At 42.8% G+C, this 21207-nt stretch overlaps 2 protein-coding genes across 6 annotated transcripts; both read right to left on the reverse strand.

Annotated features, from left to right (window-relative positions):
- Positions 1–3433: 3433 nt before the first annotated feature.
- On the reverse strand, positions 3434–9381 carry LOC120798729 (zinc finger protein 33A-like). The gene is made up of 6 exons (XM_040143287.1): positions 8945–9381; positions 7431–7530; positions 7217–7283; positions 6885–7119; positions 5105–6408; positions 3434–4011 (listed from the first exon to the last, which is right to left on the reverse strand). Exons 1-6 carry the CDS (start codon positions 9230–9232, stop codon positions 3915–3917), a joined length of 2091 nt encoding a protein of 696 aa, XP_039999221.1. The 5' UTR covers positions 9233–9381; the 3' UTR covers positions 3434–3914.
- Positions 9382–11003: 1622 nt separating this feature from the next.
- Positions 11004–20992, reverse strand: LOC120798728 (transcriptional repressor CTCF-like). Of its 5 annotated transcripts, none has more exons than XM_040143283.1 (5): positions 20440–20976; positions 19249–19342; positions 19038–19158; positions 18690–18939; positions 11004–12624 (listed from the first exon to the last, which is right to left on the reverse strand). In XM_040143283.1, the coding sequence occupies exons 1-5, from the start codon at positions 20734–20736 to the stop codon at positions 11281–11283; spliced, it is 2106 nt and encodes a 701-aa protein (XP_039999217.1). In that variant the 5' UTR covers positions 20737–20976; the 3' UTR covers positions 11004–11280. The 5 variants fall into 5 exon arrangements, with proteins under 5 accessions (XP_039999217.1, XP_039999218.1, XP_039999219.1 ...); XM_040143284.1 differs by lacking the exons at positions 18690–18939; positions 19038–19158; positions 19249–19342; positions 20440–20976 and adding exons at positions 12988–13237; positions 13332–13434; positions 13524–13623; positions 14316–14794 and having other exon boundaries at positions 11019–12624; XM_040143285.1 differs by lacking the exon at positions 11004–12624 and adding an exon at positions 15745–18271 and having other exon boundaries at positions 18690–18797; positions 19064–19158; positions 20440–20992.
- Between the last annotated feature and the right edge of the window lie 215 nt (positions 20993–21207).

The following is a 21207-nucleotide window of genomic DNA, read 5'->3' on the forward strand; positions in this document are numbered from 1 at the left end:
AGCAAATGAATACTTGCCAGTCAACCAGGCTGGATAGCAGGAGATGAGTGATTGCACTGGTGGTGGGGGTAATTGCACAGATAGGCGGCAGAAGGAGGAGGGGGGTTACGATAAATAACAGTATACAAATGCTGTGTGACTGATAAATACCACATGACAGTACTCTGTCTTCTCTGTGAAAGTCAGAGGAAGAGGAGGCCATTCTAAATCAGTGTATGACAATGAAAACTGCTGCAGTGAAACTTTACTCAGGAAGAGTTACACAGAAAAAAAACCTGAACTGCAAACACCTGAACAGACAGACAGGAGAACCAGTGTTGGGAAATACGCTTATTCGCTTTCTTTCCGACTGGGATGAAAAAATATGAAGAATACAGCCAGCAGCCGATTAGCTTATCTTAGCATAGAATAAAGCCTGTAAATAGCTAGCCTGGCTCTGTCTGAAGGAAACAAAACCCAAGTGTCATTACAAACAATCATTCCCTGTCATAGACTGGTTGTAATTTCAAGTGGGAGTCTTTTTAGCCAGAGAAAAATATTACAATTTATTAGAAATCACTTTTGAAGGGGTCCATTGTTTCATGACCAAACAAAAAGATTCCTGCACTTGATATTAAAATACGGAGAGCTGAAGACAAAAAAGGACAACAGTCCAAAGGCGTGGTGTATTTCAATGAACAACCAATTAATGATTATCTCATGGAACTGGCAAGTGAGAAAATGTCATTTGACCCCGGTGGATCCCTTTCCGTTTGGCCTATGGCATTTGGTAGGCATGTGAGTTCCGGTGCTGGAAACCTTTTCAAATTTCTTAAGCAAATACAGAAACCACAAAAGCACAAGAGATGTCTAGTAGCTCTGACTGCTTGCGGATATATTCCTTACTTTCTAATCTAAGATCAAGTTATTTTGCCACATAATGTTCCTGTCTATCTGACTTCCACTGAGGCAGAAATGAACAGAATCCCAGAATCCCAGTGAGACTTTATAGTGCCAAATAAATATTATACTCACACTGATGGCAGCAGCTCATGCCAAAACACTTATTTTCTCCATGATTCACTCTTCATCTCAAGTCTGCCTCTAAGCATCAATCTAGTCTTCTGTCAACAGAAGGCAGCTTGGATTACTTAACTGACATCTTAAAAAGACCAGCTTCAAATCATCACACCCAGAGAGGGAGAGAGTTATACAAGTTGACAGAAAGCACCAGAACGAAAAGAGACAACAGAGGAAGAAAAGAATACATATACAGCCTTGAGCTAATGGAAAATCAGAAATAGATACAAGTAGATGAAATAATTGTACGATGATGTCCTTGTAATGTTAGTAAAAACATCAATTTTGCATGCCCCACCGGCAGACACTATAGTTAGCTCCGTGCCGCATGCTCTTTGAGGGGTGGCTTTAGGAGAGCTGCAAGAGAGTCCGAGAGTCCACCAGAGAGGGAGAGATAAAGCGCTACAAACCTGCATTCTCCCTGGAGAGTAAACTGGGTCTCAGGGAATTGGACGGGAGGAGAGTGGAAAAGCAGAGGAGGAAATGATAAGGGAAGGACAGGAAGGAAGGAAAAGATAAGAGAAAGGAGAAAACCATAACCTGGACCCGCTCAACGGGCAAGCTCAGGTATTGCGAGAGACCTAACAGTTACCGCAATAAATGAGTGTGTGTTAGAAGCATGGCTGTGATCCCAATGGTTTTGGAAAATGAGTCATTATTGTGGCACAAGGAAGACACCTAGTGGTTTTTGCCAGGTCTAGCAGGACACTAGGGTCACCCTAATGGAAGCCTGGACTACAGAGTCACTGTAAAACTATGGCAGCAACTAAGGATTATTTTCCAATGTCCATTATACTTTCCTAAAGCTAAAGTTGTATCTTCAGATTCCTTGTTTTATTCAACCCTCAGTCCACATCCCAAAAATTTTCAGTTTACTATCATATATGACAAAGGGAAGTAGCAGATCCTTAAATCTTACAAGCTAAAACTGAAAAAATGACTGATGATCCATCTGTCGATCGACTGATTGACTCAGCTCTAACTAAAACACTGTCAATCTGGAATATTAATCTGAATTTACTGTTGTAAACTGGAACAACAGCTCCAAAAAACAGATCTCTTTGCTGTACTCATCACTCTGGATTTCAAATTAATTTAATATCTGCAGGAGATATGTTACCAAATTTGTTTTCAATTTTTTTGGCACTACAGCACCAGTGTACCCTATGTTTTTTTTAAAAATTAGTAATCCCCTAGATATTAAGTCCAACACCAACTTTGTGACTGGGTGTGCTGAATTAAGAAGCCTGACTGTGTCTTGTTCTTATTCAGCTGCACTGTGTGAGGTTAGCTGATTTATAAAAATATGCAAATCACCTAAAGAGATCACTGGATCTGAGTGAAATAATGTATATAATTTAGCAGACAAATCTATTATGCTCACTGTATCAATTTCCTTTATGAGTTAGTAGTCTCTGAGTTTCATTTCAGCCTTCATTGTTGGAAAATCACTCATGGGTCAAAGTGCAATCAGACAAAAACATCTAACAAAATGAATTAAAGTCTTGTTAAACTAATTCTGTTAGACTGCTTATTGAATTTCCCAGTAGACCTACATGACCAAATCCAGACTAAGTAGGAAGCTCATTTTGCATTTTCTCTTGTTCTTTTAAAACCTATCAAAAGCTACTGTAGCTGAATGGTCGACTTTTCAGATGTAACATTGAGAGCTTGCCAAGTATTCACACTCATCCTTAAATAAACTCCAAACATCAAGTATTTGATTGAGAGTTTCCTGTGCATTCACACACAAACATCAGTACGTCCCAGAAGTGCCAAGATTTGTAGCTCATTAAACGTTAAAAAAAAAAAAAAAAAAAAGAAAGCTCCTTTTATTGCTGTTTTCCAAACATAGGCCACCTGCCAAATATCAGCATGTCTAATGCCTAATCTACTAAGCACCATCAGGGTAACTCTTTCCCACTGAGCAAAGTTGAAAAAAGATTCTCCCCAACACTCAGAAAAACTTGATGGGCCTTGAAGTCAGCTTAGGCACTGGCAGAGAGTGAGAGAGGATAAACATTGGGGGGGGGGGCATCATTCAGGGGTTTAGATCAAAGTGGGAAGTCAGAGATCAGATTCACCCTCCGTACATTTAAATCAAAAAATTGCAAAGTAGAGAAAAAAAGTCAACTGTTCTGTCGATGTTACTCCTTTGCCAAGATATTAAAGCAGCAACAGTGAAACTGGAGTTGGCCATACCAGTTTGTCTGATTTAGTTAATGTGAATAAGGTAATCGTTCTTTACAAAACTCTGTAAGCTAATGGACACGGTAAAGATGACACTCTCAAAATGGGAGTCACACACACATTTATTTTTACATTTTTTTATGTAAAAATCTGCAAACCCTTGAAGGCCCACACCAGGTGTTTTGTATGTTTTCTTATCTACAAGCTGCATATATTCAGCATTACTTGCACCTATTTTCTGGTTAGTTTCTGTATAGTATGGCAATATTTTATTATTATTTATTTATTAATTTCTTTCTCTATAAACCCGTATTTTATTTTCTTATTTACTTTTGTTATAATAGGGTTGCAAGCAGGGATTGTTGGAAAGCCCTCCACAGTGGTGCATTGAGGGAACCTCTGAGGTTGGAAATCTGATCTGTCAAAAGAGCAAAGCATCAGTGACCCCGGTTGTCGGGGAAAACAAGACGATATAGCAATGACATCATAAAAGCACGCTGTGGGTTTGGTCATTTGCTCCGTTAAAATGTTGCTGTTCAACAGCACAACCTGAACTCTCAAATGTCGGAATGTCCTTGAACTGCCCAAGAGGGCAAGTTGCAAAACAGTCCCTCTTCATGAATGTATTATTTCCAGACCATAACAGCAAAATGCCCTACTTTACTTCACCGTGATGGATAACCTGCTGCATCCACAACTAGTGTCGAGTCTCTGCAGGTTGATTGTGGTAACATACTGGTGTGAAGTGAAACTGATGGATTCCTGAAAAACAGCAGATCAATCCAAAACTAAAATTAAGTCATAATGCAAATTACACCAATTTTTAACTACTGAGTTAAACCGTGCAAAACCACTCGTGCGGTTCTTTAAACAGTTCTTTCGCAGTGCTCTGAGGCCACATCAGTTACCACTGGAGCTCAGGCTTAAGCGGAGAACTGGCATTCTGTATAAACACGTCAAAACGTACAGTCAGGTTAGATTAACCAAACCTACCACCAAAGCAGAGGCATTATGTCAAAGAATGCAAACACTGATTGAGTCTGATTTATTATCCAACAATTAAAATTTCTGTAAAGCTGATTTATGAAAAGAAACTTTCCCTACCGAACGATAAAAATCACTGAGGTTACATAATTATGCAGTTTTACGGTGACTAAAGAAAAGATAGAAACAGACTGTGTTACAGTGCCTGGACGAGTATGAAGAGTATAAACATATTATTAGCTTGAAACTGACATCATTATTGTTACAATACTGTACACGAATAGAGTACATATTTCCCAAGAGCGATACCCTTCTTTCCTACATTTGGAGATTTTCTAACCCAGGTTTTCCAAAGGGAATTTGTGATTATCTTACCCTACACTAACGTTCACTCCTTTACCATGCACACGGTACTCTGGGGGCTTGTCTCACTGGTGAAAGCTACAAGACAAGCTAAATAGCTCCTTACATTAGCTTCACATTGACTTTGAACAGTCATTGACTTGTTTTTCATGTAGCTTACTTAGCACCTCCTAAAAGGACTGAAAGTATTTTCTTAAGATATAATGAATTAAGAGCTTGTTGTCGTAGTGTGGTGACGGTAAAAATATGATCTGATAATGGTAGAAATTGATTAAATTTGGAAAGCCCCGTGTATATTTGTCTCGCATTGTCCTGATTGTGTTAATACATCTACTGGATATAAATCCAGTTCTGTATGTTTCTCCAATCATTACTGCTCCTTTCTTTTCACAATTGCTCAGGCCAAATTCATTCTTTATTTCTGTCTATGAAATTTCAGACCACTACATTTCTCCTTGGTCTCCCCCTGCGCTTCCCTGAGCTTTTACCACTGTTCTGGCTGCTGTACCTCTTTTTCTTTGAGTCTTCTGGGTCAAAATCAGAGTCACTGTCATTTTTTGGTCTTCTTCTTGATCTCCCTGAACTCCTTCTCGCTGTCTGCTTCTCTTCTTCTTCTTCTTCCTCCTCTTCTTCTGGGTCAACAGACATGTGGCTGTCTGATTGCTCGCCCTCACTTTCTTCATCGCTGGAACCTGTTTTCTTTAACTTCTGCACCTTCGATTCTGAAGTCTTAGTGTTTTCGTTTTGCCCTGACAGAACAAGGTTGCCCGCTTCATTTCTCTTAGGCCTTCCTCTGGGTCTACCTGTGCTCCTCTTTCTACTTTTTGGCAAAGCTCTTCTCTCCTTCTCTACCTCCTCTTCTGTGTCTTGTTCTTTTTCTACATGGTCAGACTCCGAGTCTGTGCTTCTCTTATTCTCGTCGTCCTCAGCATCACCAGTGTCACTCGTCCTTTCATAGATCTTACCCTTCTTCCGTTCACGCCCGGAGCTCGATGTGTGGTAGCGCTGGACGTGGCTCTTCAAGCTCACGTTGTGATTGAAGCGTTTGTCACAGTGCTGACACTTATAAGGCCTCTCCCCTGTGTGCAGGCGCATGTGAGATTTGAGATGGCTTGTCTGGTTGAAGCCGCGCTGGCACACCGAACACTTATACGGCTTCAATCCTGTGTGCACAACAGAGTGTCTCCGGAGATGATGTACATCCTTAAATTCAATCCCGCAAACTCCACATTTGAACTCCTTTGGCACTCTGTGGTTTGACAGGTGGACGCTGCGCTCTTTACTGGTGGCAAATGTCTCTGGACAGTCAGGACATTTATAAGGATCTTTACTATCTTGGTGTATCTGCTCATGCTTAAGTTTGTCCACCCTTGTTTTGAATGTAACATGGCAGTATTTGCAAGGATGTTCATAAGTTTCGTCGTGGATTTTGCTGTGAGTTTTTAGAGACATCTCAGTAACACATCTTTTGCCACAAATATTGCAGGAATAGGGCTTCATTTTGTGCTCACACGTATGAGGCTTCAGAATATTGAAAAAACTCCCGCACTCTGTGCAGAGCTCGTTAATTTTGAGGCCGCCCGGGCAATCAAAATCTTCTTCCTCTTCGCCTTCATCTTCGGTTTCCTCCTCAGATTCCTTTGTGAGCTCCTCAGCCAGCAAGAAATCCTCCGTCGGATTCCACTCCCCATCTGAACTCACCCCACCTTCATCGCCTTCCTCTCCTTCGTCTGAGGGCTCGCTTTCTTCATCACTAAAAGTAACAATCTCCGAGAAAACTGCACTGCTGCGGTTGTCATCTGTTGGCATTGCCTGTGAACAAGACAGTGACAAGAATGACAACCAAAAACTTTTCCAAGTCTATACAGCGCAGAACATTACAGCCAAATAACAAAAAAGGAGGCGCAAGTAAGGAACGGGTTAGAATTTATTGTTCTAAATCAGTGTTTTTCACACTGTGAGGCGCGACTCCCTGGAGGGCGAGACGTGAGGAAGCAGCTGCAATCTTTGTCAAAATTCCTACTCCTTCTCAGAGTCATAACTCAGTCGAATCTAAACACAAAGACATGGTGCACATATTTTTAGATTGAGCTCGACGTACACTTTCTGAGGATATCATTATCCCTAATGTCCATCATGAGTTAATGTCCAGAAATCTGCTTAGAAATCATGGAATAAAGATGCTCCTTACGAGTCCAGATCTTGCCTCAAGCTCACAGCGTAAGGCTTTGAAAACGTCTGTTCTAAATGAACTGTTTATTTTTAAATTAGCTATCGAATAAACCTACCTTTTGGGTCTCTGGAGTTACTTCTTCAGCTGTCGGGACACTGGCATTGACCTGGCTTTTCCACTGGCTTCTGTACTCACACTGAAAGCACTGTTGGTTCAAGATGATCAAGACCCCACAGGTGACCTTCTCCATCTGAAGTCTGCAGCCGCATGACGGGCATTTGCGGCAAAACAACTGGAGCAGGCAGCTTTCATTCACAACGTACTTTCCCTCCATCTGTAGAAGTGCGGCTCTAAAAAAAACAGGTAAAATGAAGTCTCGTGAGCTACGTGTTTAAAAAGCGATCCTGACATAAAATGTAACAAAACTGTTAAGAAAGTGTAACCTACTTTTCTTTGTTCAAATCAGTATTCATAACTTTTCGTTCAATTTGGCCATATCCAGCGCTGACCGCTTCTGAAACATCAGGTGAACATGACACTTGACACTGGACTTTCTTGGAAACCCACAAAACAAATGTCAGTATTCACACGTAAAGAAACCGTTTAACGAACAAACACCCACTCAATTTTCTATTGTCACACTGTATGTGAAGTTTCTTACCTGTTGTAGAGTGTTTTGACCTTTCAGAGCAGGAAGTTGGACTGTTACACGTTTCAAGGTCATGACACTGACACGCGACTTCTGTGGTTTCCATAGGGTCCTGCACAAAATCACCAGAGCGAAAGCCTGTAGTTAAACACAAGCTACAGAAAACACACCAAAAATGTATCTGATTGATGTTTCCATCCTCAGCAGCTTATAGTGCCATGAATACATATGCTTTGACTTTATGTATAAATATCTGACGGCTCCGTTTGAGCAGTGACTGAGCAACGTGTATACTGAACAACTGCACTGTGAACGCTCTCATTAGTCTGCGAATGGGAGCAGTTGGATAAGACAGTCTCACGGACTAGGCACCGGCAGCATAACAAGTGTTCATCGTACTGTGTGTGACCTCAGTAGTACCACAGGGATAAGTCAATTGGCCATTAAGCATCTGTCACTACAAGCAGCATTTCAATTGGCCTGTGCAAGGACACACAAGATGTGGACGTGCACTGCTAGTCAGTTTATGAATATTAAAATATGTGGCCATGGTTTACTTCATGCAGGCTTTATGTTGTGTAAAAGAAAGTAAACCATTTTTTTTTTCTAAGTAATTTTCATTATCGATTAATCTGACGGTTCTTTTCTCAATTAATCGTTTGGTCTATGAATCATCAGAAAACAGAGAATGACAGTTTCCTAGGTCACAAGGGGATGTCGTCAACGGTCTTGTTTTGTCTGACCAACGGTCCGAAACAAAAAAAATATTTTATTTTACTGTAATGTAAGACAGAGAAAAGCAGCAAATTCTCCCATTTGAGAATATAGAACCGTAAAAGTTTTGGCACGGTCGCTTGAAAAATGACTTGGATGATTAATCGATTGGCGAAATGGTTTTGGATTGATCTTCTCTTGATCGACTAATCAATGAATGGACTAATCGTTGCTGCTCTGGTATTGAGTTGATTGTGATCATTGTGTCATACAGTGTGTTGACAGATTGGCTACATGAATGCACAAATAGTTGTTACATAGTTGTGACCTTTAATTTCTCTCAAACGTGTGCCTATGGGGCGAGGGGGGTATGTTAATTAAATGGAAAGCGGAGTGAAGGCCTGTGGAAGTATCTGTGCTGTAAATACCCCTCCATCCTTGTTTGATACGCTGTTACACTGAAAAGCCGAAAGCTCGTGTGCTTGGTTCAACTCACAGTCTGACTTTGTCCTGCTTTGTCACTATGTCCCTGTGTAACGTGACAAACAGCTTGACAATGGAAAAAAAAAAAGACGTTCGTGTACATTTCATTGGGGCTCCGGCGCTGACGCGTCTTAATGACTGATCATGTATTTATTCACCGAGAGTACCAGCCACTGAGAGCAACTTTTGCACAACAGCGTGCTGCCGGGGTCCAGCCGTTCAGCTGGAAATGCTGGATTTGACATGTAGGGTGTATGAGCCTCTGATGTGTTGCGCGGGCAGGACGGGCACGGAAACAGATGTCGCCGCAGCTGTCACGGCACACTCACCACAGATTGCGGGCTCTCCGGGGGCTCGTCTGGCTCTGACTTGACACACAGTGATGGGACAGCCCTGGGCTTCAGCTGGACCGTGCCAGTCGGAGCCAGGTTTTCAAAACAGTCATCTGTAAAGTGTTCAGTACAGATGGTGATATCGGTCCAGGACGACTCTTTGAGTCGTTGTCCGTTGACTTCGAAAAGAAACTGGACCCACTCCAGCCTCCTCTCGGGGTCCTCCGGTAACTTGAACCGCTGCGCACGGCGACGCGACGAGTCGCACCCGACGACGGAGCACATCCCGGGTCAAGGTGTGGTGCCTCCAGTGTTACAGGTGCCTGGGCGGCGTTGAGGTCGTCGCGGGCAGGAGGCCAGGCTGCGGAGTCAAGCGATCTTCAGCGGTGACAAGCTACCAGCTAGCCATGTCTGCGAGTGGCTGTGGTGGTAACGGAATGGGCGGGGTTCGAGGGGGCCAGGTTCGCGTGGTTTGACATCAGGCGCATGCCGGCTGTCGGGCCGATACGTGAGATTACGAGAAACCCGCGGTCTTTCGGGGACACTACCCACGCAGAAGACTTCCAGTCGCCGTGGTCCGGGAGCGACATCTCCAGACAATGACGACACTGAAAGCTCAAGCACTTTTGAACCTCGTCAGGCAGCACGAAGCCCGGCGCGGTGACCGTAACAAGCACCGTGTGCATGTGGAGGCCCCCTCGCCCCACCAGCAGACTCGCTGATGTGCAGTAGGTGGCCTACGGGCTTCAAAGCGTGAAAGCGCCACACGAGCGGAGCTCTGCGGTAACCTTGCCCGGGCGTTGACACGGATGCGTCGAAGTGCAGATGTGCGGGGACACGCAGGTCCAAGAGGACACCGGCAGAGGAGTCTGTCGAGCTTAGCAAGCTTCACACCTTCACGCACACTGACGGACAGGTTGACAGCTTTTCACATCAGTCTTAAGACAATAGTCGGGTCACCACATGAACACTGAAACATGGTTTGCTTTTTTTTAATAATCATTCCTCTTGGCCGCTAAAAGTTCCCTTCCTGATGCTCTTTCAATGTAAGTGACGGGACAAAATTCACCGTCCTCCTTCCGGGCAAAACTGTGTTTAAAAGTTTATGAGAGGCTAATATGAGGATTCTGCCGCCTGGGTCACTCAGGTGAATATCTTTTCCTAGGTAACGGCCATTTTGGTGTCTTCCTGAGCTGCAGGGGACGGATAGTAACAAAAAAGAGGGAATGTTCTACTAGATAGGCTGTAACTTGGGAAGAAAAACCACACCTGAAAAATCTCTGGACCAATTTTTTAAAGGGAAGCTCGCCTCAAATTCCAAAAAAAACATTTCCTCACTGAGGCCTAGTATTTACTTAACAATGCAGATAGTTTTGTGGGGTTTTTGCCCGGGTTTTGGGGCATCCAGCCCTGGTATTTCGTCCTCCTCCATAATAAAGTGGATATGGATGCAATATTGAGCAGGATGTCTTTCCGTGTGCGTAATTTTTGAAGGCTCTGAGCAACACAGATGAATGTAATTCCTTTCGGTCCATATAATCTGAGGTATCAAGAACGCCGGACAGACAGAATCCAAACTATCTGTATTGCCTGGCTGTTGCCAGTTGTCTGTGACGTGGCATTATCCAGAATCACTTCAGTTCTCAAAAGTTCAATTTGGAAGTTGACCATCATAGCAGACACCTTAAGTTTCATATAATGGAATAAAGTATCTGCGTACAAAAAAGCAATTAGTTGTGTAGAATTTAAAATATCCACCGTTAAAGTATTCAGAATAATGTCGAAACCGGCAGTGGGGACCATGTTGTTCTAATCAAAGTGCTCTATTGGCTGTAGCGTTATTTCATTTACTTGCCTGTCACCTAGCTACGAAAGCACTTCAAAATTCAGCTCTGTTGCCTCACAATTGCTGAGGTTCACACGAACCCTCTGAAAGTTGCACATATTGTGCCTCCGCAAAAGATCGAGATACTGAAAGATACTGCAGCCCCACACTGCAAGTGAAGTAATGGCACTAGGAGACGTGGCTCCTTTCAGCCATGGACACATCTCATGTTCATATACAGTATATGCCCCGATTATGAAAGTGAAAGAATTGCAAATATACGACACCAAGGAACACAGGCGTTTGACATCAGCCCAGTTTAATCTACTTGTACCCCGTCTGATCAATCAACAGGATTCAAAAGTATCTTGAAAGTAAAGTGACATTGTCTCTTAACAGTGAAAAGACCCCAGCCTAAGAGTACATAATATTTAATTGCTCAGATATATCACGGAAAACATTCTAGTTTTGTATGAAACTGTAAATTGTATTTCTCTAAATAAATGCATTAAGTGTCTTCAACTACTTGATTTTTTCTGGGTCTCCCCCTGCGCTTCCCTGAGCTTTTACCACTGTTCTGGCTGCTGTGCCTCTTTTTCTTTGAGTCTTCTGGGTCAAAATCAGTGTCACTGTCAGAATTTCTTGGCCTTCCTCTTGATCTGCTTGTGTTCAATATTACTCTCCCACTCCTCTCTTCCTCTTCTTCTTCTTCTTTTGAGTCGATGGATTTGTTGCTTTCGGTCGGCTCGTCCTCACTTTCTTCATCACTGCAATGTGTTCTCTTTAACCTCTGTACCTTTGATTTCCCAGTTTTGGTGTTTGAACCCGGGCCTTTTATATCCCCTGCTAGAACCAAGCCTGCTGTTTTTCTCTTAGGCCTTCCTATGGGTCTACCTGTGCTCCTCTTTTTCTTTTTTGGCATATCTATTCTCTCCTTCTCTTCCCTCCCTCCTTTATCAAGTTCGTCCTCTGCGTTGTCAAGCCCCAGGTCTGCGCCTCTTTTGCGTCCATTCTCCTGAGCATCACCAGTGTCGCTTACAGTTTTGTTTGTTTTACCCTTCTTCCGTTCACGCCCAGAGCTCGATGTGTGGTAGCGCTGGACGTGACTCTTCAAGCTCACGTTGTGATTGAAGCGTTTGTCACAGTGCTGACACTTATAAGGCCTCTCCCCTGTGTGCAGGCGCATGTGAGATTTGAGGTGACCTGCCTGGTTGAACCCACGCTGGCAAACCGAACACTTAAATGGCTTCACTCCCGTGTGCACAACTAAGTGTCTCCGCATTGAAAGGGTACGGTTGAATTCAATGCCACAGATGTGACATTTTAACTGCTTGGGGCCTCTGTGATCCTCTAAGTGGATGTTGCGTTCTTTATTTGTGGCAAATGTCTCTGAGCAGTCGGGACATTTATAAGGCTTTCCTTGAGTTAGGTGGATCTGCTCGTGAGTGATTTTGTCCACCTTTGTTTTGAATGTAATGTGGCAGTATTTGCAACGATGCTCATAGTTTTCGTCGTGGATGCGTCCGTGAGAATTTAGAGCAATCTCACTAACACATCTCTTGCCACATATATTGCAGGAATAAGGCTTAATTTTGTGCTCACACGTGTGAGGCCTCCGTTTATTGAAAAACCTCCCACACTCTGTGCAGAGCTGACTGTGTTTGGGGGCAATTGGAGGATAATCATCAATTTCTTCTACTTCATCATCTTCGGTTTCCTCATCAGATTCATTATGAAGCTTTTTACCCAGTAAAAGCTCATCCGTTGGATTCCAGTCCTCATCTGAATCCATGTCACCCTGATCACTTGATTCCTCCGTTTCATCCATGGGATCACTCTCCTCAGACGCGGTCTGTGAAAGATACGGTGACAAGAATGGGTTTGGGTAAAATGCAACCAATTCAAAACCTGTACGGTGCAGTTGGTGTTTTGAATGTCACAGCCAAACAAACAAGGAGGTGCAATGGGTGCATTATAAATTTTTGATACAAATTAAAGTATATATTATGTAAGAACCAGCACAAAAATGAACTGCAAGTGTATTTAAAATAAAAAAAACAGGTTTAAATGAACATATAGACAAAATGTTGGACATTGTAGATTGTGAATGATTTTCCTTTTAAAGCTTTCTTGGATGCACAATGCTATCGAAAAGTTAATCTCTCGAGCAGTCTGTCTGGATATGGTTTAGTATATCTGACCATTGATGTCCTACCTCTGGAGTAACTCCTGTGCCTCCGGTCAGGTGTTGATCTTCAGCTGTTGGGACACTGGCATTGACCTGGCTTTTCCACTGGTTTCTGTACTCACACTGAAGGCACTGCTGGTTCAAGACGATGAGTACACCGTGGATAATCTTCTCCACCTTTACTTTAGAACCACATAAAGGGCACTTGCTGCTAAACAACTGGAGGAGCCGGCTCTCATTCACAACATACTTTCCCTTCATCTGAAGAAGTGCGGCTCTGAAAGAGAATTTTAAAAGGAATACTTTGAGATCCGAGTTTTAAAAGCTAACCTGTTGTATTCAAAGTAAGTGTAACTGTTAGTTTAACTTACTTTTGCCTGATCATATCAATATTCACAATCTTTTGCAGCATCTGACCATAATCACACATGAAAGCATCGGAAGTATCGCTCGGCACTGGGCTTACTGGGACCGCTGAAATTTAAAGTTCACTATTCACATGAAAATATCTGAGTACATTCCCAATTCATTTTTGTTAAAACATAACAATTTAAGCTTCTTACCCATTGGAGTTAGTCCTGATTCTTCAGAAAAGGAAGATGGACTATCACATGTTTTAAGTTTATCACACTGAGAAGCAACTCGTGGGGTTTCCACAGGCTCCTACACAAAGGAACAAAAGTACAAGCTCATAGTTGAATAAATGCAGGCTACCAAAGTATCGCAGTCCCTGAGGTTTGTTATCCTCTCTACGCCAAGCAAATGGCAAGTGTTCATTATACCGTACCACTTACACTATAGGGCCAGGTCAATAAAGGCACATTAGACACCGGTCCGTGCATGTGCGTTTCTGGTGGGATAAATCTGGGTTTTGTGATCCGAAAATATGAAAATACCTACATCATATACACCTAACATACCTGCATGTGTCTTATTTCTCTCTTTAACACCGGAAGGGGGGCAAAACTCTTGAAAAATGAACTTTAGTTAAATTACCGTGCTGATATAATCCTGGTCTGTTAGAGCGTTACTACTTTAGTAGATAAAATAATACATTTCTAACTAATCAACGAGCCTAAATGTGTGTATATCTTCTGCCCTACTATTTTGACTCTGGCCTATTTCTTATTCATATTTGTTTCATTTAATGTGTGTATTTATTCAGCAATTAACAGCCAATGAAAGCACCTTTTATGTGTGACGAGTGAGCATGAACTCTGATTTATGCATAAAAGCAAACGAACCCTTAAGAAAATATAGTGTCAACTGTAGTCTGTGCTGCGTGTGTGCATTTTGTTGATAAGGTGTGTAGGTACGAAGGGATACAAAGTCTGTCTGGCGTATTTTGGCCTCACCTGATCTGGCTCAGGTTCGTCTGGCTCTGACTTGACACACAGTGATGGGACAGCCCTGGGCTTTAGCTGGACCGTGCCAGTCGGAGCCAGGTTTTCAAAACAGTCATCTGTAAAGTGTTCAGTACAGATGGTGATATCGGTCCAGGACGACTCTTTGAGTCGTTGTCCGTTGACTTCGAAAAGAAACTGGACCCACTCCAGCCTCCTCTCGGGGTCCTCCGGTAACTTGAACCGCTGCGCACTGCGACGCGACGAATCGCACCCGACGACGGAGCACATCCCGGGTCAAGGTTTGGTGCCTCCAGCTCTTTTAGTTGGTCGGACCGCGTTATTGTTAATGATTATGGGGACTGGAAGACGGACCTCGGTTCCCAGTACCGACAGTAAGGAGCTAGCAACTAGCCATTTCTCCCACGGCATTGGCGGGTAGTGGTGGCTCCTGAGGGGGCGGGGCTTCACGGCGGGGTTCGCGCGGTTTGTGCTTCTTCTTCTTTGCGTTTTTTGGCGGATTGCGATACCAACTTTTATGTGAATACCGCCACGTACCGCACCGGAGTACGTAGAACAGGAGCCACTTAACGTTAGTCTATAAGATTAAAATACAAAGAAAAAATCTATATTCTATTAAAAAATCCGGTGTTACCGGAGAACTCCATTACCCCTCTCTGAGTTTCCCGGACCTTATATCAATTTGTTCCTAGTATCGCCTCCAAATCCCATACTCATTCGGCTATGTGAGAGTGGTTGAAAACTTACCCTTTTTTCTTCATTATATTTGACACAATGCATTATTAAGTTAAGCATTTTCAGTTATATTATCCTTTTCCAAATAGATATATTGTCTTATTTAAACCGGTGTGATCAAACCTTAATCTGAATAGAACCACCTCCTCTCCTCTCCTCCTTCCTCTAACACTGTTCTCTGACTTTTGTACTCTGTACTATATTCTCCCCTTCTGTCCTCATGCCATGAATATTAAGCAGCCATTAACACGTTATTACATGAGTACTCAGTACTCATGGGTTGAACCACACCTGTCTTCAAACTTGGCCTTCAATTTTGATCTCAACTACACACCTGTAAAGTTTGGTGACTTCATCTTGTACGTTTGTGATGCTATCACGGTGACTAAATCTGTCAACAGTCAGACAGACACCAGCCAGAGTACTCAAAACCGCCTCTGTTGTAGTTCCTGCTACAGTAGGTGTCTCCAGGACCACATTTTGTCATGATGACACACACACACACACACACACACACACACACACACACACACACACACACACACCTGTATAAATAACAAAAAAACATCTGTCATGCTTATATAATCCCATTTTGTTAGCGTGTCATTACTTAAATTGATAAAACAATAAATACCTAACTACTTAACACAGCTTCCTGCCTGTGTCAACCTAAAAACAATAGAGTACTTTGCAAAAGTTTTAGGTACTAAAAGTAAATTGAGGATGCTTTCAAAAACAATGCCATGAATCGTTTTTATTCATCATTATCGTTATTGGTATTTGTCATATTGCTTGATATCCAAAAGCTCTAATACCTTCACGAAGGTTACTGAGGCCCACAAAAGGCGATTTTTCTAATAACAAGCCACTGAGAGAGCGTTATTAAACTACTTTCATACGGAACAACCTCAATAAAAACTTATCAGGCAACATAAAAAGTGTGGATCCAGCGTAGAGGGGAACTGTTGGTGGAAATTGATCTTATTCTGAACCTAACTTACTCTTATTAAGGTGTGAATTACCATAAACTAAATTCCATTCACCACGGTCGTATTTGACAGAAATCTCAGAGAACGATTCATCAAGACGTGGGTAAATTAAACCAAAACTATCTGCCTGGTGAAGTACAGGCACATGAGATTGAGAAAATTTTCTTTTGGAAAAAAAAAGAAAGAAAGAAAATGCACGAACTAACCCTTTTAAGCCTTGGGCAATATAATTACCAATTAAGTACTGTATTATGGAGACAGTTGTCCTGTCTAACACCAGCATGGGCTTGTTGCTTTTTACATAACTGGTTGTCACAAGGAATTGAAACATTTCCCAGCCCTGTTGCCACAAGAATGTTAAAATACACACCGCACCCTTTTGAGGACAAATGGTTTGCACACGCCATCCCAAAAGATGACCAGTTAGATGTACAGTAGAAGTAAATTGACCTCTTCTCTCAGCAGCACATGACAAGCTTTCGGGCAGTTTACGCATCAACGCACCAGCGTTATGAAGGATAAAGCAGTGGAAATTTACAGCAGAAATGAAAACAGGCACTTAACATCAGTCCTGTTTACTTTTATCCAGTCTGATCCCATGATGCACACATCAGTGAACACGATTCAAAAGTGTTTTTAAATCAAAGCATCAGCTTCTCTCAACAATAAAAGGCAAGCAAATTTGATCAAGACCCTGGCCTAGGTGTACATGTTTTGTCTATCATAGTTTGTAATTTTCTAGGAAATGTGTCCAGTTCTGTATGAACACCCACTTTAAGTGGCTCCTTTCTTTTAACAGTTGTTGAAACCCAATTAATTCTTTAGCTCCTTTCACTTTAAGAATCTTCACACCACTAGATTTTTTCTGGGTCTCCCCCTGCGCTTCCCTGAGCCTTTACCACTGTTCTGGTTGCTGTACCTCTTTTTCCTTCTATCTTCTGGGTCAAAATCAGAGTCACTGTCAGAACTTTTTGGTCTTCTTCTTGATTTTTCTGTGTTCTTTACCACCTTCTTGCTTTTCTCCCCTTCCTCCTCTGCTGAATCAAAGGTGTTGAGTGTCATGTCGCTGTCAGTCGGTTCATCCTCACTTTCATCATGACTGCACTGTGTTCTCTTCTGTGCCCGCAGTTTTCGAGTCTTAGTTTTTGAACCCGGGCCCTCCAACTGGATTGCCAGAACTAAGTTGCTTGATGCATAGTTCTTAGGCCTTCCGATGGGTCTTCCTGTGCTTTTCCTTTTCTTTTTAGGTCTATATATTCTCTCCTTCTCTACCTCCTCTTCTGATTCCTGTTCTTCCTCTACATTGTCAAGCTCTGAGTCTGCGCCTCCTTTGTTCCCATTACCCTGAGCATCACCAGTGTCACTTGCCCTTTCATTTATCTTTTCCTTCTTCCGTTCACGCCCAGAGCTCGATGTGTGGTAGCGCTGGACATGACTCTTCAGGCTCACGTTGTGATTGAAGCGTTTGTCACAGTGCCGACACTTATAAGGCCTCTCCCCTGTGTGCAGGCGCATGTGAGATTTGAGGTGACCTGCCTGGTTGAACCCACGCTGGCAAACCGAACACTTAAATGGCTTCACTCCCGTGTGCACAGCTAAGTGTCTCTGAAGAGAAAGGGGCCAGAGGAATTCAATGCCACAGATGTGACATTTTAACTGCTTGGGGCCTCTGTGATCCTCTAAGTGGATTTTACGTTCTTTATTTGTGGCAAATGTCTCTGAGCAGTCGGGACATTTATAAGGCTTTCCTTGAGTTAGGTGGATCTGCTCATGAGTGGTTTTGTCCACCTTTGTTTTGAATGTAATGTGGCAGTATTTGCAACGATGCTCATAGTTTTCGTCGTGGATGCGTCCATGAGAATTTAGAGCAATCTCACTAACACATCTCTTGCCACATATATTGCAGGAATAAGGCTTAATTTTGTGCTCACACGTGTGAGGCCTCCGTTTATTGAAAAACCTCCCACACTCTGTGCAGAGCTGACTGTGTTTGGGGGCAATTGGAGGATAATCATCAATTTCCTCTACTTCATCATCTTCGGTTTCCTCATCAGATTCCTTTTGAAGCACTTTAGTCGGCAACAAATCCTTCACTGGCTTCCAGTCCTCATCTGAATCCATGTCACCCTGATCACTTGATTCATCAGTTTCATCCATGGGATCACTCTCCTCATCAATAACAGCAACAATCTCAGGGACACCTGAGTCATCTGTTGGCGTTGCCTGCAATATAATGACAAGAATGGGTATGGGTGAAATGAAACATTTTTTAAGCCTGTACAACAGACTGTTTTAAATATTACAACTAAAAACACGAGGTGCATGATTCTAACTCTTTTTAAAGCCCCCCCCAAAAATCTTTTTAAAAAAATCAAAAACGTAAAAAGTAAAAAGTATTCAGTGTGATGGTAATGCAAAAATTCACCTATTCATTTTAGAAGAACCAGCACAGAAATGAACTGCAAACGTGTTCAAATTTGCAAAGAATTTTTAAAAAATGCATATGCAAAATATTGGACATTGTAGATTGTGAATGATTTTCCTTTTAAAGCTTTCTTGGATGCACAATGCTATCGAAAAGTTAATCTCTCGAGCAGTCTGTCTGGATATGGTTTAGTATATCTGACCACTGATGTCCTACCTCTGGAGTTCCTCCTGTGCCTCCGGTCAGGTGTTGATCTTCAGCTGTTGGGACACTGGCATTGACCTGGCTTTTCCACTGGTTTCTGTACTCACACTGAAGGCACTGCTGGTTCAAGACAATGAGTACACCATGGGTGACCTTTTCCATCTTTAGTTTACAGCCACATGACGGGCACTTGCAGCTGAACAACTGGAGCAGACGTTTTTCGTTCACAACATACTTCCCTTTCATCTTTAGAAGTGCAGCTCTACAAATCAATATAAATGAAATATTAAAACGCCAACCTGATGTAAAAAGTGGGCAAAGTAAGCAAAGATGTGAAGCACAAATGAAATAAAAACATACTTTTCCCTGATCAAATCAATATTCACATTTTTTGGTTGCATCTGGCCATATACAGATAGAATAGTATCTGAAGTATCCATTGAACATGCGACACTTCTTGGGACTGGGCCTCCTTGGGCAGCTGCAAATTAAATTTAAAGAACATATGAGAAAATATGTCACTTTACTTCATTTTTAATAGCATATAACAATTTTTTTTTTTTTTTTTTACCTGTTGAAGTCAGTCTTGATTCTTCAAAACAGGAGGATGGACTATCACATGTAGTAGGTTGATCACACTGACAAGCAACTGTTTCCACACGCTCCTACACAAAGTAACAAAAGCATATGCTTGTAGTTTACCAAAAGAAACACACAATACACTAAAAAATACTGTTTGGTTGATGTTACAGTGTCATATATTTTTGATGTTATGTAAAGATATATGGAAGCTTTGTGTGTGCACTGACTGTACGGTGTGTTTACCCACGAACTGATAAATGGCTACATCAGTATGTAAATGTGGACAGTGGGATGACACAGTAACACTATAGGACCACTGTGTAGTAGCACTATAGGGCTAAGTCAGTAATGGCACATTACGCACCTGTCAGCACAAGCAACATCTGACGGCACAAGCAAGGACATAAGATGCGGATTAGTACTACGAGTCAGTTTGCCCATGAAAACATGTGGCTCTGAACCTCATTCACATTGAGCATCCTAAAAAGCAGAGGACACTGAATTTGTTGCTGTGTGCTTACTGGGTTCATACAATGCTGGTTCATGTGATGCAGGGCGTCCTATTGTACTTTTACTACCAACTGTAACAGTCTTGCCACGACTAACGTGTCCAAAATGTGTCTCTGAGGGAATAAATCAGTTACTTGCGATCAGGACATACAGTATGGAAACACTCACGATGTAAATGCCCAACTTGCTTGGGTTGGCTTTTATGTTACTTGCACATCTCTCTTATTTAGAGGAAAAAAATAAAAAATAAAAATAAAAACTCTTACAACATTAGAGTGCCTTAACTTTATATGACCTTTATTTGACCTGAACACCCAACTACCTGTTGGGGGAAGCAAAATTCTTGTACCTTCATCAAATTTTTGTTACTTGAATTAATTTGATACTTGATCATCTTGTTTCATTTGGGATTAATCACTTAGTTTCGTCAATGCATGTATTTATTAGCAACTAGCAGCGACTGAAAGAAAATACTGTCAACAAAACGGTGTGTTTCGACTCAAGCTGCGAATGAACTCCGTCCACTCCAACAAACATGCCCCCAAGTGTTATGCTCTCGGCCCCAGGAGGAAGCACTCAGTGAGACGTCGTGTCTGTGTTGAGGGGAAACTCATGTACCCATCTCACGGGGTTAGAGCCTACGGTCGGAGCTGTCATGAAGCGGACTCACCACACATTTGGGGCTCTCCGCATTAGACCCGGGCTCGCCCGGCTCCGGCTGGAGACACAGCGATGGGACAGCACCGGGCGTTAGCTGGACCTCGCCAGTCGGAGCCAGATAGACGAAGCAGTCAAGTGCGAAGTGTTCACTACAGATGGTGATGTCAGTCCAGGACGACTCTTTAAAACGCTGCTTATTGACTGCAGCGAGAAACTGGACCCACTCCAGCCTCCTCTCGGGGTCCTCTGGTAACTTGAACCGCTGCGCACGGCGACGCGACGAATCACACCCGACGACGGAGCACATCCCGGATCTAAGTTTTGCCCCTCCAGCTCTTTTAAGTGGTCGGACCGCCTTATAAATGTTTATTAAGACCGTAATATGGACGGGCTCAGCTGTTTTCCGACCTCTGCCACAGCGCTAAGCTAACTTTGCTAGCGGTTGTTGCTACGGTAGCCGTGGCGGCCGAATGGGCGTGGTTGTGCGGACGGGTTCGCACGCTTTGTCACCAGGCGTACACCGGTTGGTACTGGTTATCCGCAGTCTACCGTAGGAGACACCCACACGCGGTTGGCAGTTCGTTAGATATACCAAACTCGGATTGTCGCGGCCTGTTTCAGCAGTCCTGCAGTAAATCCCGCCTTGGCGCAGGTCATAATGTCCAGTTTGTGCTCAAACTGTTTTTAGACAGGTGTTGATTCAACCGTGGGGTCATTTTGGATGCTGCAGTCTGTGGTGCGGTTGATCTGCCTTGGGTTATAAAAACAGGTGTTTTCT

This window comes from Xiphias gladius, chromosome 14 (assembly GCF_016859285.1).
Source record: "Xiphias gladius isolate SHS-SW01 ecotype Sanya breed wild chromosome 14, ASM1685928v1, whole genome shotgun sequence".
Classification (NCBI taxonomy): Eukaryota; Metazoa; Chordata; class Actinopteri; order Istiophoriformes; family Xiphiidae; genus Xiphias; species Xiphias gladius.

Bases quoted from the DNA above. Each gene is read 5' to 3' on its own strand.
- LOC120798729 (XM_040143287.1), bottom strand. From the start codon at position 9,232: ATGTGCTCCGTCGTCGGGTGCGACTCGTCGCGTCGCCGTGCGCAGCGG. The intron at 6,409-6,884 runs GTAGGTTTATTC...TCTTGTTCACAG, and splicing joins TAACTCCAGAGACCCAAAAG to GCAATGCCAACAGATGACAA. The intron at 4,012-5,104 runs GTACAGCAGCCA...GCTGTTTTTCAG, and splicing joins GAAGACTCAAAGAAAAAGAG to GAATCCATCAGTTTCACTTC.
- LOC120798728 (XM_040143282.1), bottom strand. From the start codon at position 20,736: ATGTGCTCCGTCGTCGGGTGTGATTCGTCGCGTCGCCGTGCGCAGCGG. The intron at 19,159-19,248 runs GTAAAAAAAAAA...TTTAATTTGCAG, and splicing joins ATCAAGACTGACTTCAACAG to CTGCCCAAGGAGGCCCAGTC. The intron at 18,940-19,037 runs GTATGTTTTTAT...ATTGATTTGTAG, and splicing joins ATTGATTTGATCAGGGAAAA to AGCTGCACTTCTAAAGATGA.